Source organism: Mauremys mutica, chromosome 3 (genome assembly GCF_020497125.1).
Source record: "Mauremys mutica isolate MM-2020 ecotype Southern chromosome 3, ASM2049712v1, whole genome shotgun sequence".
In the NCBI taxonomy this organism is placed as follows: Eukaryota; Metazoa; Chordata; order Testudines; family Geoemydidae; genus Mauremys; species Mauremys mutica.
Genome location: NC_059074.1, coordinates 114,216,009 through 114,234,224, shown reverse-complemented (window position 1 = coordinate 114,234,224; position 18,216 = coordinate 114,216,009). Strand labels below are relative to the sequence as shown.

The window sequence follows — 18,216 nt, the reverse complement described above, 5'->3', positions numbered from 1 at the left end:
CCACTCATCGGAGGGAAACCTCCCCCCCTCTCTCTCTCTCCTAGCCACTGGAAAGAGACTCCAGCCCCAAGCCTGAATTTTACAGCCAAAATCAGCTGACACAGGGCAGCCACAAGTATTTAACTGCTGTGTAGATGTACCTTTAAACCCCAGCACTAAAGTAAAGCCTACTATACTCTGCAGTTTCTGCTTTGACAGGTCTTTACCATCCCCTTTACAACAGATATTTCAACTTCCACATTAACTAGTGCGACCTGAGCAAGGGCACAACCACTGGCAATAGATAAAACCAACTAGATACATCTTAAAGCCTTGTTTTATCACAAAAGGTGCCTGTTGCTGATGAGCAGAACTAGATCAAGACTTTACTGTGGATTCAGAAATGGTGCTGACCAGATAATCCTTGGCTACACTTACCGTTAAACCACATCCAACACTGGATCAGTTCTGCCCAGTGCTGACAATGGGTATTTTTAATAATGTAGACAAGGTTTAAGTGGGCACTTTAAACTGCATTTTAAACTCAGTTTAGCATCCACACCCAGTTTCAAGTATAATTTTGAAGATGCCACCCTGGCAGAGAGGCACTCCTGAGCAGCACAAGGTGGTCTCACTGGCTGAGCCCTACAGAAAGAAAGTGCAAGTCCAAAGTAGGCAGGTCCAGGGAGTTTTGGAGTATACACTGGGTGGGTGGGCACCGCACAGAAGTGGCTTTGCACTCCTCCACCCCAAGCAGGCCACTCTGGTCTGCTGTGTCTGAAACAGGCCCCGACATGAGCCAGGCCTTGGATCCCCCTCCCCAGGAGCAAGCTGCGCCCTCAGCAGCAGGATGTGGTTAGGGCTGGGGAAAGCTGCACTCGGGCTTCACCTCCCCCGCGCCCCCCCCCACACGGTTTTTAAAGGGGCAGCTCCCCAACAATAACGTGCGGCAGGGCTGGCTCCCGGGCCCCATTCGGCCGCGGGAGGGGAGGGGGGGGGGGGGGCTGTGGCTGGCGGCTCGGAGCAGGGGCTGAACGGGGAGCCCCGGCCCGGTGCGGCCTGTGCTGGGCGCCGCGAGCGAGAGAGGGGAGGGGCGGGGTGGCTCCTGCTGCTGCCGCCACCAGCGCTCGCCGCCTCCCCTCCCCCCCGGCGGGGGCTCCTCGCTGCAGCCTCTGTGCTCCGCTCTCGGTCATGTGACCCTAACGTAACCGGACAGGAAAAGCCGCCGCCGCCGCCGCCGCGCTGACTCCGTTGTTGCTGCTGCTGCTGGGCGCGGAGACGGCGGCGGCCCGAGCGGGACCAGGCGCCACAGCGGCCCGAGCCCCCAGGTGAGCGTCCTGCGCCCGGGACCGCAGGGGGGCCGGGGCCGCTCCCACGTGCCCGATCCCCGCCGCACCGAGCCGGCCGGGAGAGCGCGGGCTGCGGCTGGGCCCGGCCCCCGCCATTGTGTGTGAGGGCAGCGGCGGCCGGGCCGGGCAGCACCAGGCAGGGCCGGGCCGGCGGGGGACAGGGGGCGGCAGCAGCGCCTGGCGCCGCCGGAGCTCCCTGGCCTCCCGACTGGGCCGGGCGGCTCCATCCAGGCCGCGCGGGGCGAGGGGAATGGGGGCCGCGCGGGGCAGGGGGCGATTCAGCCTCCTTCCTCGCGCGCCCTCCCCCCTCCGGCCCGCGCGGGGCTGGGTTCGGTCGGTTGGGGCCCACTCGCCCTCGCGCTCTCTCCCCGCCCCTCGCGCCCGAAGCGGAGCGGCCCCCTGCGGCGGCATCCGGCGTGGGGGAGGGGCGAGGGCTGAGGGAGCCGCGCGAAGCGGAGGGGGCGGCTCCGTCTGGTTCTCCTCAGCAGGCTGGGCGGCAGCGGTGGATCCCGTCTCGCGCGCCCTGGCGGCTCCGCTCGCGCTGCGTCTTGCTTGCGCCGGCTCCGTCCCGTCCGTGCGCGCGTCGAGTGCGCTAGGGGGCGGGGCCCAGCCAGTAAGAGCGGCGCGCGGCTACTCAACCTTCCGCCTCAGCGACCAATGAGAAGGCGTCCTCAGTCCCCGCTGCCACAGGCCGAGCGTGACTCCTGAGGGGGTGGAGGAGTAGCCGCGAGACTCCACCCACCCACCCCCGCCGCGCGCCAGAGCCCGCTGCCCGCGGGGCTGGGGGAGGGGCGAGCTGCGCTGTGCGCTCACAGCAGCTGGGCCCGGCCCTAGCGAGGGCTCCGCGCTGCAGGCCCCGGCCGCGCCCGGCCCGGCCCGGCGGGGTCCGGCGGCGCCAGCCCCATGGCAGAAATAAGCCGCTGGCACCAAGCAGGCGCGTTAGCGGCCCCCGGGCCCGGCGGGGACCTGGCTGGGTGGGTCGGGCGCGGAGACCTGCCCGGCCAGCGCCCCGCTGCCTCCGCTCCGGGAGCTGCTGGTGTCCTGCCCGCGCCGCACCGGCCGCTCACCGCTAGCGTGAGCCCGGGGCTCGCTCGGCCGGGCTGGGGCGGCCCGGGGCCTGCGCGGGGCTCGGGTAGTGGCCAGGTGTTTACCGTCTTCTGGCTACTACAGCAAAGCAGCCTGACCCCCCTGGCACCTTGGGAGAGTCTCCAGCCTCCCAGCCCTTCCAACGGCGAGAGATCGCCCGCGTCCTAACCTGCTACCAGAACTACCCAGCCCCTATGTCATTTCTTTACAGTTATTTGTCATGATCGTCTCTTTATAATTAAATTGACCGAATTTTTCACTCTTATATTTTGATTCTCCATCACAGACTTCTGAGTGTTTGCAAAGGGACAATTCTGTGAATTGTGGTTTTTATCCGTTACTCAGTTTACATGACTTCAAAAGCTGATCCTTAGAAATGATCAGTAGAACAAAGTAGCCCATCCAAGCTATGCTGCCAGCAACTTAGTAATAGGATCATCTCCATAATACTAAGCACAGAGATATTTCCATGTGGTAAAGTTGTTTCAAATACAAAATTGTATTCTTAGACTGATTTATTATATCAGCCTTATTTAGCTAATACTTCAGCTTAGGTGATCATATAATCAAGTCATGAAGTATCTTAGGCTGAAAACAACTTAGATATTGTTCAAAAACAAAATAAAATAGTTGGTTTCCTCAGTCTTTTCCTCTTCACCAGGGTGAGCATGAAAATGGAATTAGTTTTTAGTGTCTTTGATTCCAAAGCACTTTATCATTTTTAAGTACCCATAAATGTGATAGGTATACATACATACTGAGATCATGTCATCCTGGATAATAATTTAGCCAGCTCTGGGATGGAATATGATATAGCTGTTCAATAGCCACCTTGACTCTACAGTTTAGAAAAGGAAATGATACTGTGTCCAGGACCAGCTTAGGTAGTAAAAGGTAAATAAAGAGTCTCTTAACAGATGCCACCACCTGGATCATTAATACCTTCTATCTCACCTAAAGGTCTACCCAAGTACAAATTGGAACCAGCCATGGTTAGTTTGTAAATCCTGAGACGTTCACAAAAATATTGCATAAAAATGAAGGCTTGATCTTGCAAAGTGTTCCATGTTGTCAAAGAGTCTCCTTGAGTGGAGCAGTTACAGGACTGGAACCTGAACTGTGAATGTGCTTTGTTGTTGTTGATAAAGTCTAAAAAGTAAATATTTGATCTATTATATTTGCAGAGCATATCAAATGCCAACTTGTGTGCTTTGTGGCCTTTATGATGATGGGAAGCTAATTTTTTCCTATTAAGCAGTAGTGTTCGTAACAAAATTGTCCTTTGTACACTGCATTCTTTCTTCCCCACTCCTGACTCACTTTACACATGGAATTGTAGGACTGGAAGGGATCTTGAGAGATCTTCTAGTCCAGTCCCCTGCACTCAGCGGGGTGCAGGAGGTGCTGGGGAGGAAGGAGGTGTGCTTGGGGGAGGGAGTGGAAAGAGGCACAGAAGAGGAGGGGAAGGGGTGGCGTCAAGGTGGGAAGAGGTGGAGTGGGGTCATGGGCTGGCACTGAGTGGAAGGTTTGGGGCTCCATGAAAATTTTAAAATCAAAATGGGGATCCTTGGTTTGCTAAAGTTTGAGAACCACTGCTCTATGCCATTATCTAAATCACTGATGAAGATACGGAACCAGACCTAGAACTCATCGCTGTGGGACCCCATTTGATATGCACTTCCAGCTTGACTGTGAGCCACTGATAAATACTCTCTGGGAACAGTTTTCCAACCAGTTATGCACCCACCTTATAGTAGCTCCATCTATGTTATATTTCCCTAGTTTGTTTATGAGGTGATCATATTTCATAATTTCATATGAACTTCTGTGTCAGTGCAATGTATTCAAACAGCCTGGTGGCTAATTGCAGTCACAACGTGTTATAATACCTTGGTCCTTCAGCAGGTTTAAAAAACATCTAATACCTTCTACTCCAATGACTAAACCTGTTAGCTAAGGTGAAATACCTACAGCACCATCCCTCTCCTCCTGTAATTGAAAGGGAAAATACAGTTTTGCATTGTTGTAATATTGTTTAAAATGTTCTATTAAACTTTGGAAAACATAACTTTCTTTATGTCCTGGGGTCTTGTTACACTTCCCCCTTCCTGGCTTCATTGTATTTTTTTTTTTATAGATCATGTATGTTTTTCTTAATTGGTGTGGATGTTTGTTTTCTTTCCTACACATTCCACTGCTTTATACCCATTCCTCCCTTTCCTACTGGCTTTTGTTCTCTGTTTTCCATCTCTCCCTTCTTTCCAAAGTCTATCTCATGTACTTTATCCCTACTCATTTTCTTCTTCCCATTATCATTCCTGCCATACTCACGCACTCATCCACTCAAAGGCTTTCTAGGCCCCCTGTCCCAAAAGTTAAAAACATTGGGTCCTAGAGGAAGCTGCACTCCCTACTCTGCCTCCAACTCGAGAAAGTAGCAGCTCCTGAGCTGCTTCTCTACTGCACTGTTTCCTGCATTCACCTCCTTAATCCTGAACAAAATCAGTAATGGCACCTCTGGACTGCTTTGCTCCTGTTCCGCCTCCCCCTTACTCTACAGCATCAACCTCTGAGCTGCTTCTGCTCACAGGTTTGCCCTCAGGGGAAAGAGTCAGCAAGTATAACATCCCTGGCTCCTCTTGCCTGTTCCAAATTATCACTCACCCTGGGCAAGTAAGGTTTTCCAAGCCCTGTTTGGATTTTCAGCTGTCCTGCAGGTAGGTGTTAACTTTTACACATGTTTGTCAGCGATCTCCTCTACCCATAGTGATGTATTGATGGAGGTGATTGAAATCCTGAGGAGATAAATGTCTACCCACTGACCAGACTATAATTATATAAACAATTAAATTAGTAGCAAAAAAGTCAATACAATCTCCCTGTAAAAATAAACTCATTCATCTCTTGCTCATCTCCTTTCTTTTGTCTCTCTTCCCCCTCTCTTGGATTGTGTATATTTATCTGTTAGATATCTCCTACTCTAATACCCTTATTTCTACCACTGACTTATGTGACCCTGAGAAAATCAGTCAACCCTCTATAAAATGGGGATATTTACCTACTGATAAGAAACTGTTTATAAAGCACCTTGATAATCTTGCATGAAAGGTGCAGTAGAAGCACAACGTATATTGAAAAAGAATGTTCATGTACATCTACTGTTAAGTAAATACTTTTACATAAATGTCATTTGCTTTTCAGAGTGTAAAAAATGGATCTGGCCAACCACGGACTTATACTGCTACAGCAGCTAAATGCACAGAGGGAGTTTGGTTTCCTGTGTGACTGCACGGTTGCTATTGGTGATGTCTACTTCAAGGCGCACAAATCTGTCCTTGCTTCTTTCTCCAACTACTTTAAGATGTTATTTGTTCATCAGACCAGGTAGCTACAGAAAGGTTGACTGTTAAAATGTTATTCATTTAACTTGGCTAAAAAAGTCTAGTTACATTCTGAAGCATTAAAAGTATTCATTTGATTTTTTTGTTAATATTCAGAGAGAACCCGAAATCTATTTTATTTGCAAATAAGGAACTTCATCAAGAAGTGGTAAGGTTGAAATTGTGTTTCATTGGAGTCCAGCTAACCTCCAAACCTAATATACTTCAACAAAAATTCTTCACCTTTAAAAAACAAACACACGTTAGAATATCTAGAAGTGAATAGTTAAGGTAGCCAGCCTCATCTCCACTGTAGTTCTTGGTCACCATCATCCACCCAAACTTAACTTTATCTCCTCAAATCTGCAAAAGAATACCCAAGAGCCAGTAACTAATTACTAGGAGAGTGTGAGAAATGGCATTGTAAAATTTGTTAGACATTTGTTTTTGATCTTTGCTCCATAAAAATTGCAAAAATATTACAAAGTTAAGATTTGGTGGGGTGATAGTGAACAATGAAGGATTACATGGCGGTGGAGCACAGGCTGCATCCCTTAGTTGTTTATTTCCAGATTTTTTTGGCAGGGGGAGGTGTTTTAAGGGTAGAATTTTTGAAAAGCAAGTATTGTTATTGGGTGTTAGCTGGACTTCAGTGAACAAGTTCAACCCTAACTCTTAACGTTTTTTGAACTAGCACTAAAATTTTGAATCTGGTATATAAGGTCCACAGGTAGAGAGCCAACTCAGATAGTTCTAACACCCATCAAGGTGCATATTTTAACAAGAACTGGAGAGGCAGAAGTTATACCTGGGGGGAAAATGGGAGTGGCGGACTATGGAGAGATGAAAGCTTCTTATTCAGATTGAAGGTAGTGAGGCAAGAGCCTGTGGGAACAGTGTTCCCATACTCTGTAGCACTGTTGACCTCACTCACTGTATGGGTGAGGTCATGCCACATGGCCAATGCCATTTTATACAGAAGCTTCCTGGTGGCAGTAGCAGAGTACCTTGCACTTAAAAAAAACCCCTAAAAACCAGGACTATACTCCTGATTATATGGCTAATATCTTCTATCTAGAAAATTAAGCATTTAAAGTTTACTATGAATAAGAGTCTCTACCTATCGCTGTCCCTCCAGTCCCCTGCATTCCTTTCATCCCCCCCCTAATCCTAACCTCTTGCTTCCCTTCTCCAGAGCCCTTCATCCCAAAACCAGGTAGAATTGCTCCATGCCAAAGTCCTTTACCCTCAGGCACTATCCCTTCTCATCCATTGCCCCTTTATCATCCCCCCACTGTCTCCTCCCAAATCTCTGCCTAGAGTCATCAGTAGGTAATCCTATAAATAATTGTAATATTGTGCTGTATACATGTGAAAACAGCTTCTTAAGATTATGACCTAAATGTAGCTGCATTTAACCAAAAAAAGGGCTGGGAAATTAAAGAGAAAACATTGGCTGTAGCATGATCTATTTAGCCTCCAAAAGCATGTGTCAAATTTTGTACTGACAAATTCTTGAATTTCATTCATATTCATCTTGTACATTGAAACCCACGTAGTGACCTCTGATGTAATGAAACAGTAATGAATAAAAGCTCCCAATTGTTTCAGTGTTTTGCAGTGTGCAAAGTACACTTTTTGTTTTAGTGATCCACTACTTAAAGTGAATTGTCTCTAAGTAAGAATGCTTTGATAGGATTTAATCTAGCCATTAGCAAGATTTTAATATAAGACCAGGGGGGGAAAAAAACATTCTTGTAAACTGCAGAATATATTGTGTGGGACAGCAATTTCATAACATCAGAAAAGAATTATTTTATCTTAGGGTCTGTCAGAACCCATTTATGTTTCAAAGCAGTTGGTTTACTGAGAATAAGATTGCCATTTTTCAATCGGCCAACTAAATTAATGCCTTTTGCCCCATCTACAAACCATGTCTCTTATGACAAACTACACCCCCTCTTTCCAAGCAAAACTAATCATTACTGCAATTGCAGGTTGGTATGAACTATGGGGACTATAGGTTACTGTTTTACACTTGCACTTTTAGCATTCACACATTTATAATTTAACAATAACAAATGTGATTCTCCCTATTTTTCTGCATGGCACTTGTAGAAGTGTTAATGCAAGAATTGTTTCCTGCACATAGGACCTAATATTCAGTTAAAATGAGGAGGTCGTTTTTAAAAGCAAATACATTTTGTAATACATTTTATGTTTGTATTTCAAGCATATAACACTAATTATTTTTTATTTAGACTTGAATCTAATCCAGGTTATTCTAGAGACTTTTCCTTATCTCATTGTTTAGTAAACAATTATTTTTCTTTCAGTGAATGTGTTCGTTTGAAAGCAACTGACATACAACCAGATATCTTCAGCTATCTCTTGCATTTGATGTATACTGGGAAGATGGCACCTCAGCTCATTGACCCAGTTCGATTAGAACAGGGAATAAAGTTTCTGCATGCATATCCACTGATTCAAGAGGCCAGCCTTGCCAGCCAGGGTACCTTTTCTCATCCAGATCAAGTTTTTCCATTAGCCTCTTCTTTATATGGCATTCAAATTGCAGATCACCAGACAAGACATCCCACTAAAGTTACCTCAGCAACTGACAAACTTGGGCGAGACCCAAGGCCACAGGCTTCCAGGATGAGCCAAGAACCAGTGTCTGAGGGCTCACAGCTCTCACAGTTGGCTTCAAGTCTGCCACAAGTGACCCGGACAAATATGACCACTTCTGACCCCTTGCAGTCTTCACTGTCTCCAGAACTGGTTTCCACTGCTGGTAATAGTTCTCCTCCAGAGGAGGAAGCCAACATGGAAGCATCTTCTTCAGATGAACAGCCTGCTTCACTCACAATAGCACATGTCAAGCCAAGTATTATGAAAAGGAATGGAAGCTTCCCAAAATACTATGCCTGCCACCTCTGTGGTCGTCGGTTCAATCTGCGAAGCAGTTTGCGCGAGCACCTTCAGATCCACACAGGAGTACCCTTCACATCAAGCCAACAGGGAGAAAGTAGCATTTCCCTGTCTCTTTGTAATAATGCAGCTGAAAAAGATGCCATGGAAGTGCCTGAAGCAGGAATGATTAGTGACAGTGAGCTGCAACAGATCTCAGATTCCCCAATAATTGATGGACAGCAGCAGGCAGAAACACCACCACCATCGGACATTGCAGACATAGACAACTTGGAGCAGGCAGATCAAGAAAGAGAAGTTAAAAGACGGAAATATGAGTGTTCCATCTGTGGACGTAAATTCATTCAAAAAAGCCACTGGAGGGAGCATATGTACATACATACTGGCAAACCTTTCAAGTGCAGCACTTGCGACAAAAGCTTCTGCAGGGCTAACCAAGCAGCCAGACATGTGTGCCTAAATCAGAGCATGGACACATATACTATGGTGGACAAACAGACTCTGGAACTGTGTACTTTTGAGGAAGGCAGTCAAATGGACAACATGTTAGTACAGACCAACAAGCCCTACAAATGTAACTTGTGTGACAAAACATTTTCAACTCCCAATGAAGTGGTCAAACATTCGTGCCAAAATCAAAACTCTGTCTTTGCTCTAGAAGAAGATAGATCCATTCTGCTAGGTAGTGAGGACACAGAAGCTACAGAGACTGATAACTCCGTGTTAACCTCCATCAAAAAGGAGCAGGAGGCAGTGTTGTTAGACTGAAGGTGAAACATATCAGTTTTTTAAAGTTCATTCATTTGTATCAAACTAATACTCCCCCTGCAACCAGAACTACATTGGCATGGTAAAAAATTGGATCTTGCCTCTCCCACAAATAAATAAAAGGCCTTTGCCTCAAGCCACAATATAATTGATTTTAATACAGAGGAAAGAAAGTGTGTAGAGGTAATTCAGCTAACTTTGTCAATAGTACTAGTAAACTCAAATTTAAATAGATTTTAAACAGATTTTAGATTATTTAAATGCATACATAGATGCAATGAAGTGTGTAATGAGAAATAAAATACCATTTTGGTAAACGAAGAATATATATATATTTAATTATAATTATTTTCTCTGGTAACAAGTCTTCCTTTTGAGAAGAAATAGCAGATGATGCAGCGTGCTTTCTAGAGCTACATGTACAAACTCTGTAAGATAACTAAAAAAGGCTTAAAACTTTTCACAGTGAACCCAGGAAACCTTGTTTTTAGTCTTTAGTTTTTCCTCAAGTATTCCCTGGGGTATGTATTTCAGGTATCATCATTGACATTATGTCCATTCAAGAAAATTTAGTTACTTAGTCAACTTTGACTAAAGTAGCAGTAATAATAATGTGATGGCAATCTTTTTATATGTATATATAGAAAGTGTGTGTGTGTTTGTGTGTTTGATATATACAGGTAAATGAATGCACACACCCTATCTAAACAATTGGTCATCTGCTTTCAAGTTCAACCAAAAAGGTCCATAAATTTTAGTTATTTGACAGATAAGCCATTTTACACAACACTTATTTTTAAATTACATTTAAACTGCCCCAGGATGTGTGCATTTTTATTATCGTGTTTGAATGGAAATTAATATAATTAGTGCTGTCACTCAAGACATGGAGGAAACTAGAGAACAGAGAAATTGCATACTAGTGAGCACTGTGCAATTATCAGTGCTGCATTCACATGTGCTGTAGCAATAGATCCGAGTCATTCCTGATATGAGGGGAGACTTGATCACCTTATTCACACAAGTAGTCTCAGACTTCAGTGAGTCTAATTGCATGAGTTAAGGTGAAAAAGATTTGGCCCTTTGTTTACTGTAGTCACCTTCTAGCAGCGGACAGAGGGAAAGGTGGCTATGGATCATGGTTGTTTTAAAAGTGAAGCTGCAGTGCTGGCCAGTGTATTCTATTGTTTAAGGGATTCCCATTACTTTAGACTCCAAGGCAAAGTATGCAAATGCTGGGAGGGCAAATACCATAGCATTAGCTATTGCTCAGGATAGCACTGCATCTTTGTATTTAAAATCAAGTTGATGATTTTTATATTTAATTTTTTATAGATGCCTGGATTTTTTGCCCGTAGCCTAAAAACTAAGCTGGCGGCAGTAAGGAAGCCCACTGATCAGTCATTGGGCCAATAGGAAGGCTTATGTAGGCAGAGTAAGTGCCCCACCATAAATGGAGGCAGTGTGGAGGGGAGGGGGGAAAGGGCAAGGCACAAAACATAGCTCAGCTCTGTGTATATGTTTAAACTGAGTATCATCCTATTTTGTGTATAGTTAAGTTCTCAGATTTGTAAGTTTTTATACATCATTTCATTGAATAAAAATTGAATTAAATGGAATGTGATTTATTTTGAGTCTGATCAAAGATTATTGGCTTGTGATCTGTTCAAAAGGACTCTTTTTGAAGCAGTATAAAAGCTATAGGAAGCATGAGATGTTAATAAAACTCTTTCATATAAGCGAACAAATGGCTTATTTAAGAAAATTACACCTGCCTAAAAATAGTGACTTTAGACCAAAAGTACCATCTGAACCTTAAGTTTGTACTGTTCTGATAGACTGACAGAACTAAAATAAACTAAGAATTTACTGCACAGTATAACCTTCAAGGATGTTGAGTGCCCCTATGAATTGCTATACTATATCAAAATAATGTCGTGCTACGTCTTATTGTTTATTCTCTACTTTCAGTGCTGACAGTTTGTCTCTGCTAGGAGCTTCAACTGATGATATGACTTTTCTGTAATTTGATCTTCGCTGGTTCTGGTGGTCACTATCTGAAGTGCACCCAAAGGAGGAAAATTAGATCTCCTTACACACCAATAAGTGGTATATACAGATATCTTTGGCTGTTCAAACCCATTCTACAGGGTCACTAAAACATGGGATCATTGGTGAAAAATAGTTTGTAAGCTATTATAAATGCACTGTGAAACTCCATTGACATACAGGTTTTCAGTGTAAATACATTTTCTTCACCTTTTTGTATATTAAATCCAATCTGAGTTAACCTTTTTAGTCCAAGGTGAAACTTAAGGTTTTATATAAGTCTCTTACATAGAAGGAAGGCTGTGACTGAATTCTTCATTAAATCTACCTAAGTGGTAAAATTGAAGAGCTCACCAAATTAGAGAAGACAATACTAAAGGAAATCTTAAATGTGCGGGGTGGAATCAGGCTCCATTTAAGTCAATAGGAGTTTTCTCCAATATATTTCCAAAGGCCGAGTCTACAGTACAGGTACTATAGCAGCATAGCTATGGCATCATACTTATGCCAGCATAACCCTATAGCATAGACAGCGCCTACTGCGATAGAAGGGGTTTTCCAGCGGTTGTAGAACACCACCTCCCCAAGCAACAGTAGCTAGGTTGACAGTAGCATTCTTCTGTCAGCGTAGCTACCGCTACACAGGGGGTTAGGCTAGCATAGCACTCTGGTGGGGATTTTTCAGTCCTATGAGCACTAAATTGACCTAAATTGTAAGGGTAGACCAGGCCAGGCCAAAAAGATAACTGTTGCCAGTGAGGTTGGTGCATTAATTTAAAACATAAAACACACCTATGGCCTGATTTCAGAAGTGCTGAGCACCCACACCTCCAGTTGCAAACAATGGAAGCAACCGACGATTAGCACTTGTGAAAGTTAAGACCATTGTGTACAGTACAAGTAAAGAGCTTCTTTTTATCACCTTTCTGTTAAGTCTCTTTATAGTCTTCTAGCCTCCCACTAATCCTTCTAATTGTGCAAGGGAAGATACTTAATTGGAAAAAGCTAGTTTTACTATCACTTTATGTATTAATAGTTCAAGCATTGCTGCTGGTGGTGCTTGCTGCATATAAACAACAAATTACTGCCCTGGTTTTTTTTAGAAAGTCGTCTGCTTTTCAGTTCAATTTTAATAGGTATAAAATAGTGTCTAAAAGAAACTAATTGTTCTATGAAATGTTATTTTAAAATAACTTTTCAGTATAAAAGTCCTCAAGTTTATTTCAGTAACATTCAACCCTACAAAACAGTTGGTGTCTCAGGAACAAGCATCAGATTCACTAGCACTTAGAAAATATTTTGCTACTCTCCAAAATATATAGTGCTAGTTATATAGATACTTTTTTCATTGCTTTCTGGACAGTTAAATATCCATAGACAGAAGATATTGGGAGATGTTGGGTGTGAAGAGTTGGATCTCAGGAATGTAGCCCAGACAACACAGTTACTTACTATTTCACAGTTTTAATGATGGGCTATGTCTAATAAAGACTGTTATTGATAAAGGCAGTCAGTTTGCATAAAAATGAGCCCAAATATTAGAAGGGCTATTGTCCTACTAAGGCATGTGTCCATGTTAAATGTGTTTTTATTTATCTAGCTAAGCTTGTAAGAGGTGCCTGGGTAACAGAATCCCAGTCATACACAGGAAAAGCATGAGCAAAGGGCAATGAATCTTTTGCATCCTTCCCCACTAATGTGCTTTAGCCTGGTCAGCAGTGACCACCTCTAGTTGAGTCATTCACCATCCATGCTAAATTTTGGCGTTTGCTGAGACCACCAGCAAGGGAGGCCAGTTGTGCGAACAGCTTTCCATGGAACTAGATGGAAGCCACCGAACTCACTTCACTTAATTCTTTGAAGTGCAGCTCTGTTGCAAGACAAAGTAAAGCATTACAGTTCCAAAATGTGGCCCTGCTGGAGCTAGCAAGAATTCCAAACAGGCACAAGGGCATTATGTTAATCCCTCTTTCCCCTTTCATGTCACTACCCAGATTGCTCTTGTCTAGACTTTCTAGACCACCACCCATAGTACCTTTCCCCTATGCTTTACTAGAAATTAAATATGAACATCCCCATGTCTTCTACTTAATTTCTCCACTCATAGTCCTTCTGCCTTATAAGCTTGACGCACACCATTCTGTGATGCCAGGGCCAGTCCCTAGATGCACTTAGCTATAAGGGGCAGTCAGAAGTGGTGTAGCACCTTGTGGTGCTGGCCAAGCTTGAAAGGCAGGCGCATCAGAACAGGGGCGGCTCTAGGAATTTGGCCACCCCAAGCACGGCGGCACGCCGCGGGGGGCGCGCTGGCTGTCGCCGGTCCCGCAGCTCCGGGGGACCTCCTGCAGACGTTCCTGCGGAGGGTCCACCGGAGCCACGGGACCAGCGGACCTTCTGCAGTCATGCCTGCGGGAGGTCGACTGGAGCCGCGGGACCTGCAGACCCTCCGCAGTCATGCTTGCATGCAGGCATGACTGCAGAAGGTCCGCCGGAGCCGCCTGCCGCCCTCCCGGCAAAATGCCGCCCCAAGCGCGCACTTGGCGCGCTGGGGTCTGGAGCCGGCCCTGCATCAGAATAAAACAGCAGATACTGGTATTTTCATTCTTTAGTAAAAGAGAGACTAAGGATCCCTGTAGGAGCATCTAGGGAAGCTTAGGGGGAGCCAGGGGAGGGAGTATGAAAAAGATTTGAGGGGGCTGAATGTAACCTCTAGACACATCATACTAGTCAGTCTCTTTGGTCGCTTTCTTTTGAGCCAGGATGTTTTCCTTGGACATTCTTCTTTATTTGAACTGGTAGCTTCTATTTTTAGTACATTATTTTCCATTCACCACAAACAATCTATTTGCTTCCTTATATTTTCCTTTATCAACCATAGGCATGAGCAGATGAGCAAGCGTTCAGGTTGGAATGAACTGATCATGATCAGGACAGAAGGATTAGGAGAACAACTGAGTTAATTTAATATTGCAGAGGCTGTGAAAAATTTAGGGGGGTTACGGGAGACAAGATTACAGCATTGTGATCTTGCATTGTATCAATTTGCTAGATATTTGGTTAACAGGTAAAGCATATACTGTAGTAAAATTTATTTTCAGTGAACCAATTCATTACATTTCCATCCCCTCTTTCTCATTCAGAGTATGTGCCCTGTTAGTGGACTTTGGTAGAAGACAAAGGAAAAGTCGATGTACACCCCAGCCCCTGTAGACCTGTTGCCAAGACTTACTCAATTTAGTTTGTTTTGCATTCTTAAGAAAGGCAGGCTGGATCTCCTCCAAGACCCAGTCACAGAAATTAAAGATGGAAGAGACCTATTAGATCATCTATCCCGTGTCACACTAAAGCTCTGTGTTTAAAGCCATTTTCAAACATGATCACAGCCTTGCACATTTTTAGATGGTTTGTGTTCACATCTAACATCTCATCTCTGCTGAAAAACCATCAGTATTGGGGGGGCTTTTGCAACATAGAAGTTCCCCAGATGCAGCTAATATACTATTCAAATTTCCAATTTAGATAGCACCTAAACATATCTTAACAGTGCTCCGTAACTGTATGCTATGTCCAAGGCTTTAACGTTTGGAGACATGGCTGTACTGTGCTGCAGTCTCAGCTACCTTAAGCACTGGGGAACTCCCATGTTGTAACAGAGACCTTGGACACTATTGATTTTACAGCATAGACAGGACCTAATAGTTACAAATTTCAGAGTAGTTACAAAGTGTTCACAAACTGCTCCATGGGGAGAGGGAAGAGAAGCACAAGATGGGCTAGCATGGGTCTAAGTACAGAGTAAGTGACCCTCTATTTACTGGACAGGGAATCCATAGTGTGACAGGATCCCAGTCCATCCCCTTAGCACTAGGAGATCTTGGGTATCCTGAGATTAAAATTTTATTATCCTGGAAGAGCCATCTTGTTAAGGAATTTTTTTCTTTTTTAATCCTCAAACACTTTTTCTCAATAAAAGTAGACCCCTGAACAAGAATCAATTCAGGCTCTAAAAATACGTTAAATGCTGCCCTGGTGAGCTGATGATGAGGCAGGGTGCTACTTGGGGGGGGGATCCTTCAGCATGGAACTGGGAAGGTCTGCGGAAGAACCATTTGTTTCAAAGCCATACCATTCCACCTCTATGGTTAGACATAGGGGCTAAATTTGACACAAATCTAAGGTCTTGTCTACAAGGGGAAATTGTCTGGCATAGCTATTCCAGAATAGCTCATAGTGTGAACATTCTGGAATAAAAATGTCCATACAGGGAATTATTCCAAAATATCTACAGTGCTTTAAATTCACACCCTACCTTATTGCAGAATAACTTCCTGGTGTAGCCAACCCGCAGACAATTTACACCTTCTGGCTCCATCCATGTGTAATTTACACTCATATAAGATCCATTAGATTCACACAGGCTTATTGATGTGTATTTTATATCCCTCTATACATCACTTCTGAATCTGATCTACTTAGAGGATTTTAAATGATTTAATTATTTGCCAATGGGTAGGTGACAAAGGACTGTACTGTATCTCCAAATCCATACCCCAGCCTGTGTTAGGAGCTATACCCTTTCTTTCTGGCCCTTCCATGCATAAGGTACACTAGTTTAGCCTCCCCTAGTTTTGCTTACTCATGGGTGGATTTGACCTCTACTCTCGCCTTCTCCTATTGACAATGCTATGACCTATGCTGTCCTTAAAATCCCTTTAAGCTAGACAAGGAAGTTAGCTTTCCCCAGATAATAAAGGTTTGGAGGGTTTTTTTGTACCAATATTTGCCCTGTATAGCAGGCCATTGTCTCAGTCAGTCAATCACAGGTGCAGCAAATGATCCAATCTGGGATGGTGAAATCAAATTCTACTACCAAACCAGCAAAAGAAAATAATAAAACATTTAGAGGCTAAGCTACAAAAATGGAAGAATGCCAAGAAGAGAAAAATCTTCCTGAATCAGTGCAATTCCCTGGAAATGTGAGCAAAATTACTGCATAAGGAAGCAGAATAAGTAGACAATGCCAACTAGGTTTCCACCTTGTGGAAAACATGTGTGAAAAACATTGTTTAGGCTGCTGCATCTTTTGGCAATATTTTGGGGACCCTATTGTAACCGAATATGAAAATCCTGACAATGAAGAAAGATTCCATAGACACTTGGTGAATTATTTCTCCCCCCAAACTACCATCAGTCCACCAATCACTGTGAAGCATGAACTAATTATAAGCCTGATCATGCAAGTCTTCATGAGGGGAGTAGTCTCCCTGGAGTCAGTGGAGCTACTGGTATGAAATAGGATTACTCAGGTGACTAAAGCCTGCACAGTAAGACCTTGTATATAAAAACCAAAAAATCACATTCTGTAACTCATTTGTCAAAATGAAAGCATAAGATACTATGTAAATCCTGCTCAGATAAGTGCAAAGGAAAATTTTACTCACATACTTTGGTTTGCACCTGATGATAGTTCCTTTTGGATGTTGAAAGTCTCTGCTTGTTGAATTTCTTCCGGTGGCCAGCTTTCTGATTGGTACAGGATTCCTAAATTCAACTATAAATGCATTCAAGCAATTACATCTGCAGAGCCAGAAGTTGGTCTCTATTTCCTTCATCTTTGTTCACTTGCCCTTGGAATTTTTTATATGGTTAAATAACTTCTATGCTTTATCCTAGCCACCACTAGTAGTATACTTGGTTCCTTCTTTCTGACTCTGAGTTAAGGCTCTACTTATTCTCAAACACTTAAATTATTTTTCTAGCTGTAGTTGGTTTCTTCTTTTTTGTTACTGAGGGCAGAGTAAAAGACAGTAAGATTTGCCTGCATAACACTTCATGGAGATCTAGTCTACCCCGCATTGGGTTGTCAGCTTGTCATTACAATTCCTCATCCAATTCTCTTTTACCCTTTTTGAAATTAAGGGCTGAATTATAAGTGACCATTTCATTTCTGTCTGCATGACTTCCCTAAACAACTGATTCTCATAAAGGAAGAAGTGAGATTCTGGCTATTTCTTCTACTGATCCTATTAAGCCTGTGCTGAATTCTCTGGTTTTCCCAAGCCTCTTTATTTGATTTAATTAATTATTTGTTTAATTTAATCACTTAGGCCGTCAGAGACACCCAAAGATGGACTCCCCAGCTGCTTTCTTGGTGGACATGGAAGAAGTAGGCAGAGCCAACATCAGAAATGTTAATGATAATTTATTATTTGTACTGCAGTAGCACTGAGAAGCCCCAGTCATGGAGCAGGGACCCATTGTGCTAGGTGCTCTACAAACAAAAAGCTGACAGTCTAAATGGTTTTACCGGCAATGAAGCTTGCCAGCCAATTGCCTCAGCAGCTGATTTTTCCAGGCTTAACTGAGTGGAATCTTGGCCACTGACTCTGCTCCTAGAAACTGATTAATGGCCTTGGGGAAAAGAGAACAAAATTAAAATCCTGATGCAAACAAATTTGTATATTTGTTGCGATTTATTTTTAACTTCAAGAGAACAAATAAACAGAATAATTCATTGCTGAATGCTCATTATTTATATAGCCATATTTCAACTATTTAACAAATATGGCCCAAACCCAACAAGAATGTATGTATTTATGTGCTTAAGCTTACACGTGTGAGTTGGCCTGGCCCTGGAGCAGAGGCAGTCCCTAGGCTACTCAGATGTAATGGTG

General features: G+C 43.8%; 1 protein-coding gene across 8 annotated transcripts; it reads left to right on the top strand.

The window, feature by feature from the left end:
- Positions 1–1,176: 1,176 nt before the first annotated feature.
- Positions 1,177–17,984, top strand: ZBTB2 (zinc finger and BTB domain containing 2). 8 transcript variants are annotated; one of them, XR_006578381.1, is made up of 5 exons: positions 2,913–3,406; positions 5,616–5,798; positions 8,131–9,495; positions 11,465–11,602; positions 17,650–17,984. XR_006578381.1 is itself a non-coding variant. In XM_045011394.1 (4 exons), the coding sequence occupies exons 3-4, from the start codon at positions 5,626–5,628 to the stop codon at positions 9,491–9,493; spliced, it is 1,536 nt and encodes a 511-aa protein (XP_044867329.1). In that variant the 5' UTR covers positions 2,436–2,888; positions 3,375–3,406; positions 5,616–5,625; the 3' UTR covers positions 9,494–11,112. The 8 variants fall into 8 exon arrangements, 7 of the variants coding, with proteins under 7 accessions (XP_044867328.1, XP_044867331.1, XP_044867329.1 ...); XM_045011394.1 differs by lacking the exons at positions 11,465–11,602; positions 17,650–17,984 and adding an exon at positions 2,436–2,888 and having other exon boundaries at positions 3,375–3,406; positions 8,131–11,112; XM_045011399.1 differs by lacking the exon at positions 11,465–11,602 and having other exon boundaries at positions 17,650–17,983.
- Positions 17,985–18,216: the final 232 nt, after the last annotated feature.